At 40.5% G+C, this 27,119-nt stretch overlaps 1 protein-coding gene and 1 long non-coding RNA gene across 7 annotated transcripts in view; one reads left to right on the forward strand and one right to left on the reverse strand.

The window, feature by feature from the left end:
* Nucleotides 1-27,119, forward strand: part of LOC308550720 — a 32,994-nt gene that overhangs the window by 1,365 nt on the left and 4,510 nt on the right. Inside the window, exon 2 of the long non-coding RNA XR_013997956.1 lies at nucleotides 25,918-26,110. This is a non-coding gene — a long non-coding RNA (uncharacterized lncRNA). The remainder of the gene's footprint in view (nucleotides 1-25,917; nucleotides 26,111-27,119) is intronic.
* The window catches only part of JADE3 (jade family PHD finger 3), a 141,004-nt gene continuing 121,812 nt past the window's right edge, over nucleotides 7,928-27,119 (reverse strand). For all 6 annotated transcript variants that reach the window (XM_081124853.1, XM_081124855.1, XM_081124852.1 and 3 more), the window contains 3 exons: nucleotides 14,836-15,306; nucleotides 13,250-13,367; nucleotides 7,928-10,958 (listed from right to left, as the gene is read on the reverse strand). In XM_081124853.1, coding sequence (XP_080980979.1) covers nucleotides 10,051-10,958; nucleotides 13,250-13,367; nucleotides 14,836-15,306 — 1,497 coding nt within the window. In that variant the 3' untranslated portion in view covers nucleotides 7,928-10,050. The remainder of the gene's footprint in view (nucleotides 10,959-13,249; nucleotides 13,368-14,835; nucleotides 15,307-27,119) is intronic.

The following is a 27,119-nucleotide window of genomic DNA, read 5'->3' on the forward strand; positions in this document are numbered from 1 at the left end:
AAACTATCCTAAGCAGCCCTCAGCTTCCCATTCTTCATGGAGACTTTCAATGTAGTCCTGGTCCTGCCACCTCACCATCCACACTTTCTCTAAATAACCCACAAGCTGAAAACATTTAAAAAATTCAGAGAAGGAGGTAAACAGAATGGTGGTTGCCCGTGGGAAATGGGAGCCAGGCATTAACTGTGAAGGGGAGTTAAGGGAATTTTCTGGGCTGATGGAGCTGTTCTGGATCCTGACCGAGCTTTGAGTTCCATAGGGGTGTGTCCTGCCAAGCATCATCCAGTGACGCGCTTGAGATTTGTGCGTTTTATGGAATGCATTGAATCCAAGGTCAGTATTCCTCATTACTTGTATCTTTCAATCTAATGTCCCATTCCTTGCCATCTGCAGAACCCTAAAGCCCCTTAGTACACTCAAATCACAATCATTATGGCATTCTAATTCCCTTTAATTCACCAAGGAGGAAGGGCCAGAAACCAATATCCAAAGGCACAAGGCTTTAGGCAGGCAGAGGATGGTTGGAGCAATCTCAGCTCCAAGTTTAGGTTAGTAACTTAGACTGGCACTTAAGGCCTCAAGTATTTGCCCTTCACCCTGGGAGGTACTGAAGACAACCACTCTCCCATGTCCCTCTTTACATATGGGAAAACAAAAATCTATGAAGTGAAGAGATTCCCAAAGCCACACATCCAGCTGGGAAAAATTTGGTAAATAACCCAGACCATTAGTAGAAAAATAAGAACTTAAGGACACTTTCTTGGGTGGGACAAAAAGTGGGGCTGCGATCTCTGAAAGTCAGAAACAGATTTTGGACTTTTTTTTCACCACTGTGGAAACTGCTGCTCACAGAGTATGAATGAAGAATCAGTATTCTTTCCTGGGAGTTACTAAAATTCATCTGTGTTTGCCTCTTCCTTTTGGGAAAACATGTTTCACAGGAGGGGCGATAGTTTTAAATATCTGAAAGTCCCTAACAATTACCCCAAATATACTGGAAAAGTTAGTGTGTGGCGAGTGGATATAAGTCTGATGTCCACACGAGAAATTGTATCTTAATGGGGCACAGACTCCATTAGGTGTATAAATATTTTGCATGAGCTAATTATATGTCCCTCAAAATTGGCAGATACCATGAGTGGAGTTCAACAGTTCCAATGCAGTGTGTCTCTGGGGAAACAAACAATTGTAGCCGGGCATAGCTCCAATATTAGTTTTCATTCTTTATGGACTATGTTTTGCTGAAAGGGTTGTATGACCTCAGTAGCAGCATTTTCTTGATGTGAGGTCAATTTCTAAACAACCAAAGTTTGGGGTTAGTAATGTGAGGGAAACTTAAGAACCAGAAGGGGCCTATCAATGGAACAGTTCCTTCTAAAGCAGGGATTTTCAACCGGTGAGCCGCGGGAAGTTTTAGAACATGCACTACCTATTTAGTCAGGGGCACTGACCCCTTTTCCCGTAGATTGTCAAATAAAAAAATGACAATAGCCAACACAGCAATAGCCATCCAGTGTGAAGGAATCAAAATTATACCTATTTTTTGTCAGATCAGCAAAAAATACTTTTTGGTGTGCCGCAGAAAGTTAGTAGTTTATGTGCACCATGAGATGGAAAACGTTGAAAATTGCTGTTCTAAAGTGTTTAAAGGAAAAATGACTTTTACCATCAGTTAAATTCAGAGTGGTAGCTATGATCTCAGACAAATCTATCAGATTTTGTTTTCTCTTAAGTGGGAGAAGCTCAGAGGGAGCCAATGGTCACAGGATGTATTAAGTAGTCTTTTAGTGGGTTACTGGAGAATGTAAAGTACAATATATAGGCAAGATGAGTGGCAGAGTAGAGACAGGAAAAGGCTGCAGAAGAATCAGAAAATTAACCTTGGGCAGAAGCTGTCCACTTCTGTAGTCAGCAGTTTCTGAAGGGTTCCTAAGAATCCTGTTTAGTGTCCCAATGGAATGGCTGTCCAGGAGTCAGGATAAGGTGATATATATCTTTTGAGTTGGGAAACATGAACTTGAATATCAGTACCTTAGAGGGTTTTTTTGTTTTAAATATATTTTTATTGATTTCAGAGGGGAAGGGAGAGGGAGAGAGAGATAGAAACATCGATGATGAGAGTCATTGATCGGCTGCCTCCTGCACACCCGACTGGGGATCAAGCCCGCAACCCGGGCATGTGCCCTGACCGGGAATCAAACCACGATCTCCTGGATCCTAGGTTGATGCTCAGCTGCTGAGCCATGCTGGCTGGGGCGGTACCTTGGAGTTTCATTGCTGTGTCAGTTGCTAACAGTACCTGATGTCTTCTCCATGGTTTGAGATCATACAGAGGCAGCTTAGGTCAGTGTTTTAAAAATGCACCTTGTACCTGTTGGTGATAAAGCTGGAGGTATTGTATGAGTTCCCTGTGGCAATTAGTAATATTAGCTTGTAATAGGGTAGCGTCTAGGATTGGAAGTGCTTTCCAAATGTGTCAGGTAACCCAGTATTCACTCACAAGGAGATAACTTGTGGATCTTAGACGGGACAGATCTTGTTGCCATCAAGGAAAATACTTAAGGCCATGGATGTTGAAGGGGCTTTTGAGAGCTTTGATAATTTTGGTTCCATTAGTTTTCTGCACTTTCCTGAATTTATGGATGACAAGGATGGTACCATTCTAAGAACTAAAAATAAAAAACTATGTTCAGTGACAGTGTTTTGCATCTTCTCTCTTACTTAGAAACTGTCCAGGCATCTAAATATTACTTATTAATTGACTTAATCATTTACATAAGGTCTTACAGTTATTCTAGTTATGAGAAAAGAAGAGCTTAAATCCAAGATAAAGAGTTTTTGACAAGACTGAGAGTCTTTAAAAATTAGTTTACCATTAGGATCTGGAAATTTCAATTTTAGCTACCATGTTAAACCCTTGTGATTTGTAGCAATTTTAAGATTTCATAAAATTAAACTTTAAAAAAGGTGTCTGCCCGGCCGGCCGTGGCTCAGCGGTTGAGCGTCGACCTAGGATCCAGGCGATCAGGGTTCGATTCCCGGTCAGGGCACATGCCCGGGTTGTGGGCTCGATCAATGACTCTCTCATCATTGATGTTTCTATCTCTCTCTCTCCCTCTCCTTTTCTCTCTCTGAAATCAATAAAGATATATTTAAAAAAATAAATAAATAAAAAAGGCGTCTGTTATCATTCCATTTAGTTGTTTGTATATATTCATGCGCGCACACACACACACGTGCGCGCGAAGTTAAGGAAACAATGGTGACTTAACTCAAAACCAGTGTGGGAAATTCAGAGTTTAAGTAATTTCACCCTGGTTTTGTATAAACCAAAATATCGTGTTGGCATTATTTTTAAATGGTAAACTAATTTTTAAAGACTCTCAGTCATATCAAAAGCTCTTTATCTTGGAATTAAGTTCTTTTATTCTTTTCTTATAACTGGAAAAACAAAAGCTATTATGTAAATATACTTTTCAGTGTTGTCAAAAAGAAACATTTAATAACATTTTTTTTCTTTAACACATTTTTGACAGTTTATCTGGACTAGATATTCCTATGTGCATATAACAATGGAATATTTTTGTGATTGGTTAATCTTTAAAGTTTCCCAAGGGGGTAAAAGAGAGAGGAACAAACAAATTAACAGGGAGCCAGCTTCAGACAAAGAGGAAATTATCATTGTAAGAGGCTAGTTGGAAAGGGAACAATGTATAGCTATAGAAAACCCATTTTGACAAACACGAGAAAGGTAGAGAGAAATAGGTGAAAGATAGATATTGAGAGTCTAGCTGGTATAGACAGCAATTCAGGCCACTGACAATTTACCAATCTAAATAATTTTAAAGATATCAGTCATTAATCCTTGAAATATGGAAACGAAGCTAACATAGTCTCCTATGTTTAAAAAAAAGGACTTTATACTTTATACAAAAACAATCTCCTCATGAGGGTTTCTTCCCTTTTAGTTCTAAGGTACCTCTTAAATTAACAATTTCATTCATGTCAAAAATTCTCCAATGTGGCCATGGTAATTTCAAGTTGACCCTAGAGAAACTATGCCAGGTAGAGAACACGAGAGCAGGAAAATACAAAGGAAGTAGGTGTTTCGTAGAGGAGAGTTGCAATTTTAGATTCAGTAAACCCTGTGAGAGCTTCCATGGTGCTTGTGCAATCTTGTCTCTAGAGCCTGGCTGAAGGCCAACCATTACCTATCAGAGGCTGCATAAAATCTCCTGATTCCGGGCTGATGAAACAAAGTTCTTAGGGACACGACGACATAACTGAAGTCATTTTAAGGTTTTATTTTAATAGCTTTATTGACTCATAATAGACATGAAATAAACTGACATACACAGAACAACAATGTAATAGTTTTGACATATGCACACATGCCTGAAACCATTACCACCTTCAAGATAATGAATATATCCATCAGTCCCCAGTTTCCTCCTGCCCTTTTATCCCTTTTAGCCCCTCCATGCTCACTCTCAGGAGGGAGTCTGTCACTCCAGACTATTTTCATTTCCTAGATTTTTATATACATGGAATTATACAGCATGTATTATTTTGTCTGGCTTTCACTCAGCATAATTATTTTGAGATTCATTTATGTTGCTGTGTGTAGTTTATTTCTTTTTATTACTAAGAGGTATTCCACTTGTATGTAAATACCACAACTTGGAAGCAAATGTTCATATAAAGACTAGCACATGAATATTCATAATAGCTTTGTGATTGCAGAAACTGAAACAACTGAAATGTCCAACACTTGGATGTGATAAACAAGTTATGGTATGGTCTTTTAATTTTAGCTATTCTAATAGGTGTGTAGTGGTGTCTCACTGTGGTTTTAATATGCATTTCCCTAATGATATTGAGCATCTTTTCATGTATGTGCCATTCATGTCTTCACCAACATGCCTACTGAAATTGTTTGCTCATTTTTAAAGTTACTTTCTTGTTATAAAGTTGTGAGTTTTGACATATCTGGATACCAGTCTTTTATCAGATAAACTACTTGCAAATCTTTTCTCCCATTCTGTGACTTTTCATACCATTAGCAGTCTTCCAAAAAGTAGCAGTTTTTAATTTTGATGAAGTCCTGTTTATCAATGTGTGCTTTTATGGAAAGGGCTTTTGTGTCATATCTAAGAAATCTTTACCTAACCAACGTCCTAAATGCTTTCTTCTTTGCTTTTGTCTAGAATCTTTATAGTTTTAGGTTTTAAATTTAGGTCTTTGATCCATTTTTCATTAATTTTATATATGGTGTGAGGTATGAATTGGTTTTATTTTTTTACACATGGGTATCCAATTGTTCCACCACACTTTTTGGGAGACAGTCTTCTTTTCACTAAATTGCACTTTTGTTGAAAATCAGTTGCCCATTTATGCATGAACCTACTTCTGAATTCATTCTGTTCCATTGATCTGTGTGTCTTTACACCAATTCTAGTTTTTTTAAAAAATATTTTTTAAAAAATATATCTTTATTGATTTCAGAGAGAGGGAGAGGGGGAGATAGAAACATCAATGATGAGTCATTGATCGGCTGCCTCCTGCACGCCCCCTACTGGGGATGGAGCATGCAACCAGGGCATATGCCCTGACCAGGAGTCAGACCTTGACCTCCTGGATCCTAGATCGATGCTCAACGGCTGAGCCACACCGGCCAGGCAAATTCTACACTGTTTTGATTACTGATTGTAGCTTTATAATGTCTTGAATTCATTCTCCTCATTCTAAGCAGTTTTGCCTATTTTAGGGCCGTTGCACTTTCATATGAATTTTAAAATCGGTTTGCCAATCAATCCTCTACCCCCCCACCCCCCATAAACCCGGTGTGACTGAAATTGCATTGAATTTATATAGACCAATGTGGGGATAAATGACTTCTTAATAATATTGAGTCTTCTGACCCATGGACATGGTATATTTTCCCATTCACTTAGGTCTTCTATTTATCTCAGTAATGTTTTAAAGATGTCACTGTACAGGCCTTTCACACCTCTCCTAAGAATTTCATGTTTTGGTAATATGATAAATAGTATTATTTAAAAAATTTTCAATTTGATTGCTACTTTCCAGTATAAAAATACAACAGACTTTTGGAAATTGACCTTTTATCCTGCAGCCTTGCTAGACTCATTTATTAGTTTTGGTAGCTTTTCTGTGTGGATTCCATCTGGTTTTCTACATTGACAATCATGTCATTTGAGAATAAATTAAGTTTATTTCTTCTTTTCTAATCAGGATGCATTTCATTTTTTCTTCTTGCCTATCAGACTGGCTAGAAATTCCAGTACAATGCTGAAGAGAAGTAGTAAGTGGGGACATTCTTGCCTTATTCCTGATCTTAGGGGGAAAGCATTATTTTTCACCATTAAATATAATGTTAGTTAGCTGCAGGTTTTCCATAGATGTCCTTTACTGAGTTCAGGAAGTTCTCTTCTAAGTTTGCTGAGCGTTGTTATCAGGAATGTATATTGAATTTTGTCAAATGCTTTTTATGTATCTATTGAGATACGGTGGAATTACACTGATTGTTTTTGAATGTTAAATCAACCATGCATTTCTGGGATAAATCTCACTTGGTTGTTATGGAGTGAATGTTTGTGTCCTTCCCAAAATTCATATGTTGAAACCATAGCCCCCCATACGATGGCATTTGGAGGGGGGTCCTTTGGGAGGTAGTCAGGTTTCAATTAGGCCATGAAGGTGGGACCTTCACAATGGGATTAGTGCCCTTATAAGAGGAAAAGATCTCTCTCTCTCCATGAGTACACACCTAGAAAAGGCCATGTGAGCACACAAGAAGGTGGCTCTCTACTTAGACAAGAAGTGGACCCTTAACAGATATGGAATCTGCCAGCATCTTGATTTTGAACTTCCCAGATTCCAGATTGTGAGAAATAAATTTCTGTTGTTTAAGCCAGCCAGTTTAAACAACTTCAGTTTCTAGAAGCCACCTGCATTCAATCAAAAGTTATCCAGCCTGGCTGGGCATAGCTCAGTGGTTGAGTGTTGACTTAGGATGCAGGAGATGGAGGTTCGACTTACAGTCAGGGCATATGCCTGGGTTTCGGGCTCGATCCCCAGTAGGGGTCGTGCAGGAGGCAGCCAATCAATGATGACTCATCATTGATGTTTCTCTCTCTCTCTCTCCCTTCCTCTCTCTGAAATCAATAAAGGTATATTTTTTTTAAAAAAAGGTTATCCATTAATGGGAGGGGGAGGGAGTGGAGGAGAAAAGGGGAGAGAAACACCTTTGTATTCTCTTCACTAGTTATTTGTCAAATGACCTTTAGCAAATACATTTTTTAAGCATAATGAAAATGTTTATAATGGCCTCAAAATCCCCCCATGATACTACATAACCCCTATAACATTAATATACTCACATGACTTCAAATAGAATGAATATTATAAAGATGTATATTTAAGTAATGCCTGATTTAAGCCTTCTGCACTTTGTGACTGTAGATAGGATCCACTTCCCTGGTGATTATTTATTTATTTTTATTTAAATTAATTTTATTAAAAACATTTATTTTTTCCATCACCATTTATCCCCTCTATGCCCTCTTCCACCTCCACCCGTTCCCTGGTGATTTTTAAATGATGATCCTAAGGTTTTGTCTTATCAGCCTAGTGAACCCATGATTTCTGGTAGAGTTCAAGTTCCCAGAATTCTCTTTGGTCCCTGATATTGACATTAACCATGAATTTGTGCTTCGAAATATTAAATTCCTCCTCTTTCCATTCCCCCTACCATTTGTTTTGTTTAATGAGTAAGATTTTTTAAATATAAAAAGCACATATGTAAGATTTTCTAAAACCCATACGCCAACATAAAAAATTACCACACAGACAGTAGTTAGCAGTTTTCATAATTTAATGAAAAAGTATTGGTAAAAAGGTGACATCTGAAAAAAGACTGAGTTTATCTTGGAAAACTGGACTACATAAGACAAAATGAAAAAAATTAACAAAGAAGGTTAAGAGGTAATACTTCAAACAACAGTGAAATGTAGCAAATACATTTTGGGGCAATGGAAATTTACACAACTGAAGGCTCCTTCATTTGCTTAGGAAAATCCTGTAAAAATATTACAACTATATTTCCCTGACTGAAATGATTTTAGTCAATACTCTCCCAATGGCATTACACATGGAATTTTGGCTGAAGCACTTTTTCAATGTTTGCTTTTCCTCCCACTCACTCATAATGAAAAGGCATGATGGGATATAGGCTGCTGTACCGGCCTCTAACAGGAGTTTATAACACAGCTCCATTATCATTTCATTGCCCTGAAAGTGTCAAATTCATATCCACCCCAGGAGAACTTAAAAAAAAAAAAAAAAAAAAAAAGCACAGAAACCTAGTGCATAAATAGGAGAAATTCTATTCCTCCTTTGGATAATTCATAGCTTTTTCCATTCAAACAAAATACAGGACACCTCTCATACATGCTAGGGCATGTTCACACATGTACACAGGCATAAAAGAAACATGTTGAAGGTATGGCCAATGGATAGGCAAAATATAGAAGTTTTCAGAAAATGAGGCAAAAACAAAAGCAAAGAAATCCATGAACAAGGCTACAAGAACAAAAGAGAGGAGAGGAAATTGCTGAGTTTCCCACATTGAGGGATCCCTGCCTTTACCTACTACAGCTGGGCTGTTTTACCAGCAAGCAACTTTAAAACTCTAAATGGCCTCTTTTGTCTGAAAATCCCCATTATACTTTGCCAAACTAGAAGAGAATATTAACTTAAGGCTAAGAAGAAAAGAGAGCAGAGAATTATAGTTGGTTTCACATTTTAAAAATTGTAATGTTTCCCTTTCTTTAAATGGGAAGCAGACCTGTTTATCACCCCCCCCCCCCAAATGTAATCATTCTCCTTCTCCCAGAAATTAATCAAGGCTGATAGTTTGGGAACCGGGTATAAGCAACTTCTGAAAAATGGCTCCAGCCCTTTTGTTTGGAAAATTGCTTCGGATTCAAAGTTGGTACAAAGCTAAATTATATCCATGTGTTAAACACATGCTTTCAAATTCTGTTTGACAATAAAAATCTGTCTCAAAATTAAAGCAGGTAAGAATACTTAACCTCTGTGCATTTTATTATATTTTAATTATACCTCAATAAAATTTTATAAACATTAAAGCAGGTATACAAAAACTGTCAGCCAAACTTATTTAAGTCAAACTTATTTGAAAACAGTAACACAAAAACCCTGACCTGGTACAAATCCCCCAGAAATGGTCTCACTTTGGGAAAGGCTCTGGGATCCTTCACAAATGCCTACACTGAAAGAATCAGAGCATTTTCCTTGGAAGTAGTACTTTTGTAAACACTATCCACAAGTTAGCCTTTTATGCTTGTTAGCTGGGTGAAAGAGTTACAAGTGTGTCCCCAACAAGCATGTCTAGGAACAGGCACTGGACACTTAGAAGTATTAGTAGTATTGAATTGGTAAATTAAGATCCTCTGAAAGGAACTCAACCTTGTGCAGAGCAAAGGAAGAGGGTACTGAGTTTGACAGTATCTGAGATGTTGGTCCCTGGTCTTTCCCTGAGGAGGGTTTCCAGATACCAGTGGAGTTAGAAACTTCCTACAGACAGGAGCTCTAGGAGTCACATGCTGTAGCTTCAAAAGTAGTTTTAGTGTCTGATAATCATGGTATCTTGCAAACTCATTAACAATGCAAAAATTCTTAATACATACGTGCATCAATGTGTTAATATAACTGGGAAGCTGCCCTAAAGTATTTACTGAATAAATACTCTGGGCCCAGCTGTTCTCAATAGTCTCTGGCAAGAAAAACTTTTGGACAATCAGCAATTCTTATAATGTGCTTATGAAAACTAGACTTGAAACCATTTCAGAAACTGCAAGTCAATTAACTGCAGTTTAAAAGAACAACATTTTATTCTTTTCACCAAAATTCCTCCCCAACACATGCCAGAATCCTTTTGGTGTATGGGTTTTCCACAACACATGAGGCAAAGGCAAAGACCGAGTTATTCATGGAAGTTGTTAATCACCTCTGCATTGAACTGTGGGAGAAAGGATATGTCTTGCTTTTACCATGGCAATCCCGTCTAGAGTCATGGGGAGGATTCTCCCTGTCTGAGCTCTCTCTCTTTACCCTGACTTTCTCTTTATTCCCATCACTTTCTGCTTCTGAATCACTCAGCTCCAAATCTGGGCAATACCCATCATTTTCCTGATATGGAGCTTTCCCTGCAGAACGCCTGACCAGCTGCTTGCCCCAGAGCTGTTCCCTGGGCTTAGCATTCTTAGTTGGCTTCCCATAGCACTGGAGGCCCTCTGTGGTCCTCACCCACCTGTTGGTGGACTCCTTAAAGGACCTGCTGAAGTGTTCCACAGGTTTTCTAAAGCTGCCCTGACTGGCCAAGTGGGAGCTGAGCATGGAATCCTGGCCACATAACATCTCACTCGAGCTGTCTTTTGGGGTGATATCCCCAGACCAGCTGCCCTCCAGGCCATTGGATTTGGCAAACTTGGAGTTAGGCTGACTTTTCCCATTCCCAATTAAGGACTGTCCATGCAGGGCAGCCTGGAGGACCAGAGGTTTTCCCAGTGACTGCCCATGATAGAACTCCGGAGATGGAGTTGTCCAAGCAGGACTGGGATCCTTTGATTCACTCCTAGAAAGGCCCAGACTGGTCAGGAAACGGTTATTCTTGCTTTCTAATGGATGCCTCGGGTACGATTTCATTCTCATTTCTAATGATTCCTGAGGCACTTGCGTGCTCCCCATACTGTGAACAGGGGAGTTGCTGTCAGGAGAGAGGGGTCCATGATCAGGCTCTGTGGAGCTGTTTCTGCAGTCTTCCGGGGCTGATCTGGGCATTTTTAACTTTAAGGTAATTCTTGGTGGTGGGTAAAACAATGAGTTTTCTAGTGCACTTGTCAAAGGAAGTCCTGAGATCAAAAAGAAAGATTCATTTTAACAACTGATTTAAATAACGGTGTAGAGATGACGGCAGAGTGAGTTCACATATCCACTCTTCTAAATGTCGAACAAGCACCTGTTTTTGATATGTATACATATCGCAGTATAGCATGGAGTGAACTGAACTAGAGGTTGGGGCAGGGGAAAACTCAGCAATGCCACTGTTTGCTGTGTGACTCTCGACCTTTTCACCTCTGCTCTTCCAGTCTGTAAAATGATCACAAAGACTAGTGTGCTGCTCTATCTCTGCCCCTTCCATTTCTGAAAGAATGTCACTAGCAATGACACACAAACAGGGTCCCCCTATTCATGTATCTGTAAGTGTGTGCATGTGTACAGGTACTGCACAGAACTTAGGATGTACTTTAAACATAGACATTTCAGACCCCATCCTTCAGTCACTCCTAGCCATCCTGAAGCAAGTCAAATATAAACCCTCAGGAACTTAGCACAGGCTTTGGTGGGTGAAGCGTATGTGAGTATAGGTTTTAACCTGGCATTAATAGAAGTAGTAGTGGGTAGTTCCTACGTATTTTATGTCCTTAACTTAAAAAGATTTCCTCACTATGAATAACCATCATGGAGGTATGGGTCAGGTTTTATAGTAGCAAGGCTGGCAGAAAAGAATCATGACATTCCTGCCAATGGCCTGGAATAAGCTTAGCCTGGGGAGTACTGGCAATAGGTTACCTGGTTATGTCAATCTACAGACATATTTAGAATAGGTACTCCTCTCTCTGTAATTTTGAGTATTCTGAAATTAAAAGAACACTACCAAACAATTCCTCCTTGTGTATGGATTTGACCTTTGCCTATTACGATCTTAATGTAGCCTCCCAAAAATGACAGAGAGGACAGCTATTAGGTGCCCCAATGGGCAGAATTTGTCTCCTAAGGGTCCATGTTGAACACTCACAGCCCCCTTCTCTACTAGGGGCTGCCACCTGCTGATGCCACAAGCAGTTATGGGGCTGGTTCCCACCAATCAGAAGCCATATGGTCTGAGGGCCAACAGCATGCAGGGGTTCCTCCCTGCTGTCTTTTGGTTCTTCTTGTCTGTCATGGTGCTCTTGTGGCTAAGCAGCCCTGCTGCCTCCTGCTACACCATTCTGTTGTGACCCATGATACTCAAAAACACCCCAGTCTTTGATGCCTCCCTGACACCTCATTTCTGGGTGTCTCTCTTGCTCTACGGCTGGCCCTTGGCAGGAGCTGGATGTTGCACACTCTGCTTAGTGACCCCTGATTGTCCAAGCTCTGCCACCAACTTCTGTGGTAAATGAGGCTCGGGGAGGTTACAAATGTCACTGAACATGACTCATCATTCCAGCCAAGCCCCCCATGTGTAGGGCCTTGTAATTATGCTCAACTGCCTCTCTCACTAATGGGCAGCATACCTTGCAGGCAGGTATTCTGTCTTACTGATTACTCTCTTCTAGCTCAGTTCTTAGTCCACAGTAGGTGCTCAACAAATACAGGGGTTGGCAAAAGTAGGTTTACAGTTGTGAGTATGCAAAACAGATTTTATTCTTGTATTATTAATTAATTATTATATCTATTATTATTATTATTACTTTTAAAATGTTTTTATTGATTTCCAAGAGAGGGAAGGGGGGGGAGAGAGAAAAATCAATGATGAGTCATTGATTAGCTGCCTCCTGCACGCCCCCTACTGGGGGTTGAGCCCACAACCAGGACAGGTGCCCTGACTGGGAATCATACTGTGACCTCATGGGTTGATGCTCAACCACTGAGTGACACGAGCTGGGCTTAATTATTGTATTATTTATTATTAACCTACTTTTGCCTACCCCTGTATTAGTAAATAAATAAAGAGATAGAGACCCAGATCTCCTGACTTCTGGCTAAGGATTTAACAGATTATTGTTATGATGGCTAAGCCTAGAATGAAATGTTTTCTGGAAACTAGGATTAGATATTGCCCTCTTGATTTCTAAATAAATCTGATGATTACAAAATAATTTCATGGCTCCATCTAATGGCGTCTAATATCTGTCTGGGACCTAGATTACCTGCCTTAGATCCGCAACTCCTCCAACCACACCCTGGGATTTTTTGTCTCATGAGTTGGCAGTTAAATGGGAATGTTATATCAGGGTTGGACTGGAACAAATGAGATACTGGACAAGAATTTTAAAAGATTTTTTAAGTGGAACAATTGACATACAGTTTAAATTGTTAAAGTGGGATGTAGCCAGAATCTGTGTATTTTCTAGAATATCTTTGATTTATAGGTTACCTTCAGCCATTTCCTGGTTAAGAAGCTGGACTTGCAAACCGAAGATCTGTTCCTGAACTTTGTTGTATGACAGCTTCAGCTTCTCTCGCCTGCTTATCATGTAGCACAGGTTTCGGACCTGAAAGCCCAACCCCCAGCAAATAGAGATTTTTGTCATGTTATGCAAATCTGATAATTAAAATTGTTTAGCTAAAATTTAGAAAACTAAAGCCAGGTGGGCTGGCAGCAGGGGGGGGCGGTGAGGAGAGAAGACGAAACCCAAAACCTGCATGAGAACCACTCCACAGCAATTCAAACAGCATGGTTAGTCATGGGGTCATGGTTCCCATGTCAATCAGCAGCACAAGCAAAATTTTCCAAAGCCACACTGCAGTGTCCTGAGCTCGATATTTATCTGTACACCAAGCTGGGAAGACTGAATGATGATTTAACATTTCAGCCTTCCTTTTAGATCCCTGAGTAAACAATGGCAATGCTGGATCCAGTACAATTTTCTAATGAGTGATGGACCAGCAGGATAAAGGTCTGCTGGGAGACTGGAAGTGACATTTTTGTTTACTCTTTCAGCTCAGTCAAGTCTCCACAGCTACAAGGGTGAAATCCTCATTCTCTCATGCTCCCAACTGAACAAATTACTCAACCTTTCTGCACCCCAACTTGTTCATCCGTAAGTAGGGATAATAATAACACTTTCTTCATAGACATGTTAGGATTAAATGACTTAATATTTATAAAATTCTTAGAACAGTGCTGCTGCATAATAAGTGCTATATATGTGACTTAAAATTTAAGTGAGCCAACTTAGTTTCCTCCCAAATTCTGGTAGCAGAGAAAAAAACCAAGCCATCTCTATAATTATATTTGATTATAAAATTCTCCAGGGTAAACACAGAGCCTAACTTATGTTTGAATCCAATTTAGTAGATACCTGATATATATATGTCATGAGTTAAATGGAATTATCCGGTGCAGAGGCTCTCAACCAAGGATGATTTTGACCCGTAGGGGGCATTTGGTATTCTGGAAACATTTTTGGTTGTCACAACTGGGTATGCGGGTGTGTGTGTGTGTGTGTATGCGCGCGTTTGCTACTAGCATCTAGTGGGTAGAGAGCAGGGATGCTGCTATGCATCTTACAGTGTCTCCTACAACAAAGGACAGTCCCCTGGAACAAAGAATTATCCAGCACAAATGTCAACAGGGCTGAGTTGGAGAAACTCTGATTTAGTGCTTTCCTGACCAAAATTCATTCTTTCTTCAGCCTGCAGTCTTCTTAAGTGTGTCAGTAAAATATAACCGAGCCAATTTAGACTCAATGGTGAAAAAAAAGTGAACCAAATGAGAATTTATTTCAGATTTAAGTTCATAAAGGATATAAGTGAGGGCTCTCCAATTCCCTGAATGTGCCTGCCAAAATTTAAACAGAGTTCAATGTCTGGGGCCACAACGAAATCAGAATATAAGGACACAGAAGCCCACACTATAAGTGAGCTGACCTTAAAAAAAAAAAAAAAAAAAAATGGAAGTGGGACTTCCATTTCTATGCAGACTGAGACCTACACATTAGTCACAGCTGGTCACCTTACCCGCTCTAGGTCTTGCCGTAGATGCATAAACATTCTCATGCGAGTGTGAATATTTTCCACTTTTGGCTGCACTAAGCCTTTTTCTTCATCCTCCTTCGGAGGAAATAATGGCTTATTGAAGTTGCTTTTCCGCTTCAGTTTCCAGTAGTTATATATAAAGTCCACAGTTGGTTTGGGCAGCCCCAGCTCTGTGGCCACATCTTCCACACTGACCAGGGTATAGAACTCCTCCTCCAGCTCCAGAAGTTTCTGCGTTCGCAGGCTGGTCTTCTCACTTTTGGCCTGGCTCTGCTCTGCAGCCCAGTATAGGGGGTACTCGGTCTCCCCGAGTTTCTGCCTGTTATGGCTGTGCTTGAGGCAGAAAGACTTAAACTTCACTTCATCCCCATCATCTAGGATGGTCTTCATCTCTAGGCTGTGCTCAAAGGCACAGGTGACATGGAAGGCAGTGGTGCAACTTTTCACTGAGCACTGCAGGAAGAAAAGATGTGTTAGGGCAGCAGGGCTGGGGAGGAAGGGGGAAGCCCTATATCCCTGGGCCTAAATTGGGAGCTCATAGGAAGCAAAGACAAGACAGGGATAAAGTTGGTACTAAATTGATCATGACAGAGGCTTTATAATTAACCCAGGAAATCTGCTGTTATAGAAAACAGCAAAACAGAGGCAAAAAACCAACCCCCCCCAAATTTTGAACTCTTCTTTAAGGTTTTAACTCAAGCATTAAATTTGAGAAGTCTTCCTTGGCCCCTGTAAAGAGTCATGCTGGCCCTAGCTGATTTGGCTCAGTAGTTAAGAGCATCAGCCCTTGGACTGAAGGGTCCCGTGTTCGATTCCAGTCAAGAGCATGTACCTCAGTTGCAGGCTCATTCCTTGGCCCTGGTCAGGGCATGTGTGGGAGGCAACCAATCGATGTTTCTCTCCCACATTGATGTTTCCTTCTCTCTCTCTTTGAAAAGCAATGGAAAAAATATCCTCAGGTGAGGATTAAAAAAAAAAAAAATGCTTCTGAACAAATGAAAGAAAAACACACACAAAAGTCAGTATTATTGTCAGAGCATCTACTAGTTCTAAAAAGGCCACAGGGACTCCAATATCTAAGTAACCTAACTTTCTGAAATTGTTCTTGTAGAGCTGTGCTGCCCAACGTGGCATCCAACTAGCCAAAAATAGCTATTTGAATTTAATTAAAATTACACGCAATTAAAAATTCAATTCCTTAGTCATGCTAGCCACATTGCAATCATACTGGGCAGCACAGATTCCCATCACTGCAGAAAGTTCTATTGGACAGTATGGTTACAGACAATCTGAAATTCTGTTTATAATATTTTGCCATTCACAGATGCAACACATTTGTTAAGTGTCGCTGTATAGCACACACTGAAGATTCATAAGGAGGCAGAGGGGGGAGAATCTGGCCCATGATTGCTGCACTCCTCTGCTTTAGTAGACTGAGAAATTCAACACCTAAGAGAATTCTGGCAACTATCAAAGCTTTAATGGGGAAGATTCCATTTAAACTAATTTCATAGGATAAAGAATCCCAGGGAGGGAATACAATTCTAAGATCATCTCGTCCAGCGTCACATTTATTACTGCTTGTAGTTTCTTTACAGTACATGCTTTCTACCCCCACTGCCCCCCTCCAAACTTCTCCCGCTTTTCAGTTAAGTAGTAATCTAGCCACTTACTTCATTTCCAAGACAACCCACCCAGTGTTGGACAGCTCTGTTGGAAAAGTCTGTTACATTACCTTGAAATCTGTACCCTTAAAATTTTTATGTATTTGAAAAGTCACATGAAAATGAGGATGATGAAAGCGTAAATGTATGTTTTTCTGGGTACCTTTTGTCATTACTTGGCTAAGAAACTAGTTAGTCATTTAAAAAACAAGGCGTAGGCACGGTCAGTGTAGCGCAGTTGGATGAGCATTGTCCTAGGCACCGGAAGGTTGCCAGTGGGATTTCCAGTCAGGGCACATACCTAGGTTCCAGGTTCAATCCCTGGTTGGAGTGTGTGTGGGAGGCAACCCATCAATGTTTCTCTCTCACATCAATATTTCTCTCTCTTGCTCTCTTGCCATCTCTCTCTCTCTCTCTCTCTCTAAAAAAAACAAACCAATAAACATATCCTTGGGTGAGGATTAAAAATAAAAAACAAAATGTCTTTAAGAAACTCTACCATAAAATCCATCTAATTAAAAAAAAAGGTCATTTTATGATATTTATAGCTGGAGGTCTATATATTGTGCTGGCAAATGAGAAATGACAATCAAGTTTTGATGCCAGTCAAAAACCTACTTAACTTTTTCCCAAAAACATGTATTTGACACATTCTATTAAACAAAGTTCCTTTGCAGATATCTCATTTATTTCTACTGTAACCACTCTGAATGATAGGGGAGATATTATGTCCATTTAAAAAACAGCTTTATTGAGATATAATTTACATATCATAAAACTCTCCAGTTTTAAGCATACCTTTCAACGGTTTGTAGTATATTTACAGAGTTGTGCAATCATTGCCACTATGTAATTCCAGTACATTTAAAAACTCTCCAAAATAAATCTTGTGCCTATATGCAGTCACTTCCTGTTCCCAACCCCAGCCCAACACGACCACTAATCTACTTTGAGTTTCTATAGGTAAGTCTATTCTGGAATTTCTTATAAGTGGAATTGTATGCTATGTGGCCATTTGTGTCTGGCTTCTTTCACTTAGCATGTTTTCAAGGTTTATCCACGTTGTAGCATGTATCAGAATTTCATTCTTTTTAAACTATGACCAAATAATATTCCATTGTAGGGATATAGCACATTTGTTTATTCATTCATCAGTTGATGGTCATTTGGGTTGTTTGCACTTTTTGGCTATCTTGAAATAATGCTGCTATGAACATTTGTGTACAAGTTTTTGTGTGAGCATACTTTTTCATTTCTCTCTGGCAATGTGCAGTAAAGAATTAACCTTGCCCAAAGATTTGATCCCTTGCCCCCAGCTCCTGAGAGGTAATGTCTAAGACCTTGGAGTGTCTTGCCTGATAAGAGTGCCTTTATTTACCTAGGGGCTTTGAGCCATGTCAGATAGTCTAAGCTAACAACAGAATCTCTGGTGGTGGCATTGGGCTACATGGTATCAGCCTGACCTCTGGAGGGACCATGTGGATGGTCAGTCATGTCTACTCGGCCAACTGCTAATCTCTGAACACCAAAGCTTGGGTGAGCTTCCCTGGTTGTCAATATACTCTGGGTGTATTATTGCACATCATTGCTAGGAGAAATAAGCACTGTCCACAAGATTCTACTTGGAGAGGACAACTGGAAGGTCCATGCCTGGTCTCTCCTGCACCCTGCTCTATGTGCCTCTTCCCTTTGATTTTAATTTGTATCCTTTCACTCTAATAGACTGTAACCATGAATATAATGGCTCTTCTGAGTTCTAGTGAATTAGTGAACCTGAGGGTAGTCTTGGAACCTCTTGAACTAAAGGTGTATACTTAAAAGTAGAACTGCTGGGCCATAGGGTAACTCTATGTCTAACCTTTTAAGGAACTTTCAGGCTCTGTTCCACAGTAGCTGCACATTTTACATTCCTATCAGCAATGCACGAGGGTTCCAATTTTCCACTTTTTCTTATTTTTTAAAAAATATGTCTTTATTGATTTCAGAGAGAGGAAGGGAGAGAAACATCAATGATGAGAGTTATCGACTATTTGCCTCCTGCACGCCCCCCACTGGGAATCAAGCCTGCAACCCGGGCGTGTGCCCTGACTGGGAATCAAACCTCGATATCCTGGATCACAGGTCAATGCTCAACCACTGAGCCACGCTGGCCAGGCTTCTCCATATTCTTGCGAATAATTGTTATTGTCTGACTTTTTGAGTATCACAACCCTAGTGAGTGTGAAGTGGTATCTCGATGTGGTTTATTTACTTTTAAAGAGGGGAAAGAAATAATTTTCTACATAGTCTTCAGAAATTATAGAAGAGGAACAAGTTTTTAAAATACTTTCATTAGCCCGGTTGGGTGTGGTTCAGCAGTTGAGCATCGACCTATGATCCAGGAGATCATGGTTTAATTCCCTGGGTTGTGGGCTTGATTCCCAGTGTGGGGCATGCAGGAGGCAGCCGATCAATGACTATCTCATCATTGATGTTTCTCTCTCTCTCTTCCTCTCCCTCTGAAATCAATAAAGATATATTAAAAAAAATAAAATACTTTCATTAGAGGGGGACATGTAAGGGGAGTTTCTGTGAGATGAGAATTGGATCAGATAGGGTGGCTGGAATAAAAATCTTGAAAACAGAATACTAAAGATTGATTTAGGAGTTAAGGTGCTTCTTGCCTCTTTCAAGAAATATTTTGTCATCCCCAAAAAGAAAATAGTGTGTCTTCCTGAAAAACAGATGATACCTGCCTGGAACACCAAGGGCCTGGTGCATATGTCCTCAGAAATCCTTCTCCTTAATCCCCAATAATCCACGAACAGACAAATGGGTGGTATCAGAGCAATTTTCTCAAAACCTGGTCACTGAAACAATGTCATAAACAGCCCGAGCCAGCCTATGAAACCTGTTTCAGCCACTGTGTACTTAAACTCTAGCACCACCAGCAGCTACCAGTTCTTTTAATCTCTCATCCCTAAGGGTCTTTGAGGTCTGAGGAGAGATGTTACTTCACTATTATTTAATTTTTCCCATGTTCATATCTGGCCTCTCTTAATAGATCATAAACTTCTGAAGGCAGGGACTAGAAATGTCTTAGAACAAAACAATTTACACCGACAAACAAAATTTGGAATATATAAAAAAATTAAAGTGCTTTTCCTCTTTATTTGGTGCCCTTTAACCTCAACATTTAATTTCCTTCTCTACTAATACCACCTTTAATAGTCGTTGAGTAGATGTACTTGCATTTACTCACTTGTTGAAGATTTTCATTTGTTTTTTAAGAGAAGGTCACTTCCTTCATAGTAGCTTAATGGTAAACTCCTGGTGGCTCACTGATTTATTCTGACTTCAATATACTTGCATGTGATTTCACATCTGCTCATATCCCTCTACTGTCAAAAGGGGCACCTACATTAGCATTAAATGTTTGATAATTCTATTCAGTTTGACTGGATGAATGCTAGGGCTTTCCATCAGCAAATACAGGTAGACTCCAGGGAATAATAATATTAATAATAATAAGTACAACTACTAGTACCACTAACATTTACTGAGTATTTACTATCTGTTAAGCACCGTGCTAAGTTCTTTACCACCTTATAAGTAGGTACTATTATCATCTCCATTTATAGATGTGGAAACTGAGGCACAGATATGGTAGATAACTTCCTGAAGACTACATAACAAGCAAGAGGTGGAATCAGGATTTGAACTCCAGGAGTCTGGCTCCAAAGGTTATATATATATTTTAAAATTTATCTTTAGTGTTGAAAGTATTACAGATGTCCCCCTTTCCCCTCCATTGATCCCCTCCACCCTGTACCCACCCCACCCCCAGGCCTTCCCCATACCAATGTCTGTGTCCATAGATTATGCATATAAGCATATAAGTTCTTTGATTAATCTCTCCCCCACCCCTGCCTTCCCTCTGAGATCCCTCAGTCTGTTCCATGCTTCTATGTCTTTGGATCTATTTTGTTCATCAGTTTATTTTGTTTATTAGATTCCACATATGAGTGAGATCATGTGGTACTTGTCTTTCTCTGATTGGCTTATTTCACTTAGCATAATACTGTCTAGTTCCCTCCATACTGTCCCAAAGGATAAAAGATCCTTCTTTTTTACAGCTGCATAGTATTCCAGGGTGTAAATGTACCACAGCTTTTTTATGCATTCATCTTCTGACAGGCATTTGGGCTGTTTCCAGATCTTAGCTATTGTAAACTGCGCTGCTATGAACACAGGGGTGCATAAGTCTTTCTGATTCGTGTTTCGGGTTTCTTAGGCTTCTGCACAGCAAAAGAAACCATCAACAAAACAAAAAGGGGGCCCAGTGTATGGGAGGACATATTTGCCATTGACACATCTGATAAAGGGTTAATATCCAAAATATATAAGGAACTCATAAAACTTAACAAAAGGAAGACAAACAATCCAATTTAAAAATGGGCAAAGGACCTAAACAGGCACTTCTCCAAAGAGGACATAAGATGGCCAAGAGACATGAGAAAATGCTCAAAGTCACTAATCATCAGAGAGATGCAAATTAAAACCACAATGTGGTATCACCTCACACCTGTCAGAATGGCCACCATCAACAAATCAACTAATGACAAATGCTGGCGAGGATGTGGAGAAAAGGGAACCCTAGTACACTGCTGGTGGGAATGCAGACTGGTGCAGCCACTATGGAAAACAATATGGAGTTTCCTCAAAAAATTAAAAATTGAACTGCCAAAGGTCATATTCTTTTTTTTTTTTTTTTTTTAAATATCTTTATTGACTTCAGAGAAAGGAAAGGAGAGGGGGAGAGAGAGAGAGAAACATCAACGATGAGAGAGTCATTGATCGGCTGCAGCCCGCAACCCGGGCATGTGCCCTGATCGGGAATCGAACCCTGATCACCTGGATCCTAGGTCGAAAGGTCATATTCTTAATCACTGTTCTTTCTTTCTTCTCAGGAAGTGCCTAAAGCATCTGGATCTAGATTGAATGGGGCTTACACATAAGACATATAAGGGCCCTACAGGAATTCTGAAAAGCTGGCAGAGAGACTGTGTCCAAGGTCTAGGCAAAACCCAGAGATGTCTGAGCATCTGATTTGAACCCAGTCTTTAGTATCTGTTCCAGGATTATCAGAGGCCTTCATGCTCAGGAGAAAGGTTTTAGCTCCCAGATACAGAAGGTATAGATATTGGCTAGTCTAGACCCCAAACCCAGCAGAGTTAGATTCTATCCCTGACCAGTGAATATTCTGAAATCAAAAGAAGAGAGATGCAGGTATTCCCACTGTCGGGAGATAGGAAGAATAAACACAATTCACAGACAGTTAAGAAATTTCCATAGAGAGTTTATAAAGAAAAATATCCCAAATATTTCACTAATCACAAAGACTATTAAATAAACCTCTGAAGAACAATGATGCTAATAAAACTCGACCCTTAGTGAATTATTGTACACTTTACCCTTGAACAACAATGGGTCTGAACTGCACAGGTCCACTTATATGTGGATTTTCTGATTGATTCATGCAGTTCAAACCTTCACTGTTTAAGGGTCAACTCTGAGGTTGGGAATCCATGGATGTGGAGAGCTGACTGTAGTTATATGTGCATTTCTGACTGTGCAGGAAGTTGGCGCCCCTAACTTCTGCATGGTTCAAGGGGCACCTGTATTTGTTTACTATCTTTTCATTTCCATACAGAGAGCAAGATGCTAAATTACTAATGGGTTTGGAATTAAATTTACTTAGTGGTGGTTTAAAAGGAAAAAATGGTTTTGGTCTGTTTTCCCACAGGAACACTAGGTGTGAATCATGAAAAGCAAAGAACACTCATTAGTATAAGTAGAATGTAGGTGGAGAAAAGTACAACCACACTTAAGGTCACCTGAAGTTCACGCTCCTTCACCAGGGCAGGATCTTTAATGAAGTCTGGCACTGACACTGCACTTCCCCAAACCATAAAACTATTTCACACTTCTTTTCTTCTCACACCTCTAGACCCACCCACACCCTCAATCTCACCTGATGATCCTGCTTCCTGCCTCACTGAGGAAATGAAAATCAAGAGCCCGGCTGGCACGACTCAGTGGTTGAACATCGCCTTATGATCCAGGAGATCACAGTTCAATTCCCAGTCATGGCACATGCCTGGGTTGCGGGCTCGATCCCCAGTGGGGGGCATGCAGGAGGCGGCGGATCAATGACTCATCATTGATGTTTCTCTCTCTCTCTCTCCCTTCCTCTCTGAAATCAATAAAGACATATAAAACAAAACAAAACAATCAAGAGCACTTCTGAAGACTTCCACCAGCACATCTACCTAATACTGCACCTACACACACTGCCTTCAAGCCTGTTACCTGGGAAGGACTATCTGCTCTTGCCTAAAGCCACCCCTCCAAGGCACGCTTCATCTGTCTCTCAACTACTGAAAAACCTCACTCCAGTAGTTTTTCCTCTCTACTGGATCACTTCATTTGCATGCATACTGCTATGTTTTATGTTAATAAGTATGCACATATATTTCTTATTTCTTCCATCTTAAAGAAAAAAACCTCTTTCCCTCACTTTTTTGGACAGTTCCTACCCCATTTCTTTGCCCTAACCCACAGCAATGTAGCTTTTGCTCTTACTACTCCACCTAAACCGCTCATACAGATTACCAATAATCACACTGCTAAATTCAGGGGTCAATATGTAGTCCTCTTCTTACTTCAGCAGCCTTTTTACACCACTGAACTTTTCTTTCTCCTTGAAATGTTTTCTTCCCTTGATTTCTAGGATGCTATAGGCTCTTGGTTTTCCTTTTGTCTCCCTGGCAGCTCTTCCCAGTCTCTTCTGCTAGTTCTTCCTACTCTCCTTGACTTCTTAACACTGGAATACTTCAAGACCCAGTGCTGGGTACTGTTCTAGCTACACTCCCTCCCCCCAGGCTAAAGTTATCTATATGCCAATGACTCCCACATTTATGTCTTCAGTCCAAAACATCCCCCCAAACTCCAAACTCACATAGACAACTGCCAGTTCAACAATTCTATTAGGATATGTGATAGACACCTCAAACTTAAATGTCTAAAAAGGAACTCATTATCTTTTTCCCAAAATCTGTTCTAAATCTGCAGATTTATGGCACCTTCACCTTTACCACTGTTTGGGTCAAAAAGCCTGGAGGCATCCCCAACTCTTACCTTTCTCTCAGCTCATATCTGATCCATACTCAATTCTGTTGGCTTTACCTTCAACAGCCATCCAGAATCCAACCACTTGCTACCACCTCCCGGACTATATCACTACAGTCAAAGTCACGACTATCTCTCATGGATTATTTTACTAGCCTCCTAATTACTTTTCCTGTTTCTAACCTTCTTTCCTCACAGTCTGCTCAATTATTTTTTTTATTATTGATTTCAAAGAGAAGAAGGGAGAGGGAGAGAGAGAAACATCAATGATGTGAGAATCATTGATTGGCTGCCTCCTGCACGCCACATACTGGGGATCGAACCCCAAACCCAGGTATGTGCCCTGACCGGGAACTGAACAGTGATCTCCTGGTTCATAGGTCGACACTCAAGCACTGAGCCACACCAGCCAAGTTCTTATCATCTATTCTAAATACAGCAGCCAGAGTACTCATTTTTGTTTTAACCTTTTACTATAGAAATTTATAAACCTATATAATAGCATAGAGAATACTATAATAAATCCCATGTAACCATCATCCAGCTTCAATAATTATTAGTGTATGACCAATCTTGTTTTATTTTTAACCCCATACTACCCCGTCCTCCAGATTATTTTGAAGAAAATCTTAGACATCAAGTCATTCCACATAATAATCCCTTAAAAACATAAGTCAAGCACGTCACTTGGCAACTCAAAACTTGCCAATGTACCTGCCCCCCCCCATCCCCGTTAAACTCAGAGTAAACCCAAAAGATCTCATATAGGCCCTGAAAGTCCTACATTAGGGGCTTGCAAACTATGGCCCAGAGACCAAATGAAGTCAGCTGCTTGTTTTGTGTGGCCCAAGAGCTAAGGATGGGAGCTAAGGGTGGTTTTCACATTTTTAAATGGTGGAAAAAATAAAAATATTTCATGACATGAAATAATATGAAATTTTACAGTCTACAAATAAAGTTTTATTGGATCACAGCCATGTTCATTTGCTTAAGTATTGTCTATGGCTGCTTTCATGGAAGAGTTGAGTAGTTGTGACAGAGACTGTATGACCTGCAAAGCCTAAAATATTTACTATCTGGCCATTTATAGAAAAAAATGCCAACTCCTGCCCCAACCAATCAAGTCCCCATGTAATTTCTCTGGTAATCTCTTCCTGCATACTCCATTCCAGCCTTAGTGGCTTCTTTCCTGGTGCTCAAACAGGCCAGACACACTCCTATCTCAGGGGCTTTTTTTATTGGCTGGTCTCTCTACCTGGAGCATTTTTAGCCCAAATATCTGCCTCATTTTCTCTCACCTTCAAGTCTTTCTTCAGATGTCACCTCTACAATGGGTCCTACTCTGATCACTCTTAATTGGCAACACATGCTCCCTGTCCACACTTCCCATCTGCTTACAATACTCCGTATATTTCCTCTCCATAGCACTTATCATTTGCTAATGTGCTGTTTAATATCCATTGCATAGTATCTATTTCTCCCAACTAAAATGTAAGTTCCATGGTACAAGGTTCTTTGTTGGTTCATTGATAAATCCAGTGCCTAGAACAGTGCCTGGCATACAATTAGGCACTCGAATATTTGTTGAATAAATTTAATTCTTTATAATCAAAATTTTAAGTCTTAATTTGGTAAGATCTTTAAAAAATGCAGAATCTAAACTCTACGTAATAAAAATAAGAACCACTGTTCTACAAATGAAAAACTTACTCCAGGATGTTTCATCTATCCATGTATTTATCTGCCTGTCATCCATCCATCAATCTAATTTTTATTGTCTGTTTGCCTTGTCATGGGTATGGAGGATCTAAGAACGAAACAGTCTGAGCCTACAATCTCCTATGGAAGATAAAACTCGCAGATAAACTACTGTAATAGTGGGTAGAATATGGTAATGTGGGGTTGTAATGCAAACTCAGGTCTGCTAAGGTCAAGGGCAGTATTTTCTCTTACCATAGTTATGCTGCCAATTACTAATTGTTGTAAAATCATCCTTTGAAACAGCAAAAATAAAGGGAAAATGCAGGTATTGCAATAAGAAAAGTAAGTTAACAAATGGATATAAATTCAATGTGCTATTACAAAATGACTAATAATTATGAAAACATGAAAAATATTTTATTTTTCAGTGGGGAGAATGCATGTTACAAACTAATCTATGATACAATATATTTATTCAGTAAACATCAATTGAGCACTGACAATGGGCAGGCACTCTCTTCTGTGCTAGGGGAAATTCAAAGAATAATGTACAGAGACAGGGAAGACGGCGGTACTCTGACAAGAAGCGGTGTGCCTTTGCTCCCAGCCATGGACTGGATTTACAGCTAAAATACTGCATAACCAGCTTGGAAAAACAAGGGAAATATACCTGATTGGACCTATTTCGAGTAAGGAGCACTGAAGAAACATCATAGAGTCTGGTAAGGGGGGGCATAAAAAGGGGAGTCCCCCCTTAAGTGAGTGCTTGGCTGCAAGTCCCGAGGGTTAGAGGTTGCAAAGCTCCCTCCTCTTGGGAATGTGGACTGGCACCCAAAATCTGGGGTTTCAAACCTGGGGCAGAGGAGAAGGGAAGGAGAGCCCATGCATGGTGGGCAGAGGGAGCCAGGGGAACAGTGTGCCTGTGAAGAGGGGACTGTGCCTTCCCAGTGAAACACCATGCCTAATGGCGGCAGATGGGGCAGGAGACTTTCACCCAGGTGCTGACCTCAGGATAGGCTGTCCCACAGGGTGTGGCTTCCGAATAGAAAGGGGCCAGAGGGCTGTACTTAGCAGCGAAGTAAAGGGACCCTCTGCTTTCCTGTAAGGCACTGTGTAGAACCCCAGAAAGCATTTGAATTGTGTGGCCTGGGGAAGGGGAAGAGAGTCCTCCTGCCGCCAGAGACAGATTAGAGCTGCCAGCAGGGTGGATAGGGTCTCTAGCCACCGGAGCAGCCAGTGGGACTCCTGCTGCCAGAGAGAGGGACTAGAACTGCCCATGCAGCGAATCGGGGATTTTTGACCTGCTCTGAAGAGAGCCGAGATAGTCTGCATGAACTTCCCCAGCTTTACTGAGATCAGCTGTGCAGGAGACCTGCATGGGGCTGACTTTGTATCACCTCCCACTTGTATCCGAGGTGCAGGGGGGCCAGGACCTAGCAGGGGGGGTTCTCTGCCTGTTTGTAGCTTTGTGCGTTTTTAATTGCTGAACAGATGTTCACCTTCCTGGCTTGCACTGGGGAGACAGACCAGTGAAAGCTGGGGTTTGTGCCTGCATTGTGGAGAGTTTGAACTGAGCGTCCCGTGAGATCAGCCAACCAGATCTGGGAAAGGAGAGGCAGAGCATGCCAACCTCTCCCGCAGGCTAGGAGCACCACCCCCAACGGGAAAGGGGCTGGTTCAGCTCATTGAAGCCCAAGATATTCTCCACAGGGTACAGTCCTGAGGGGGAAG

This window comes from Miniopterus schreibersii, assembly GCF_964146895.1.
Source record: "Miniopterus schreibersii genome assembly, chromosome: X".
NCBI lineage: Eukaryota > Metazoa > Chordata > Mammalia > Chiroptera > Miniopteridae > Miniopterus > Miniopterus schreibersii.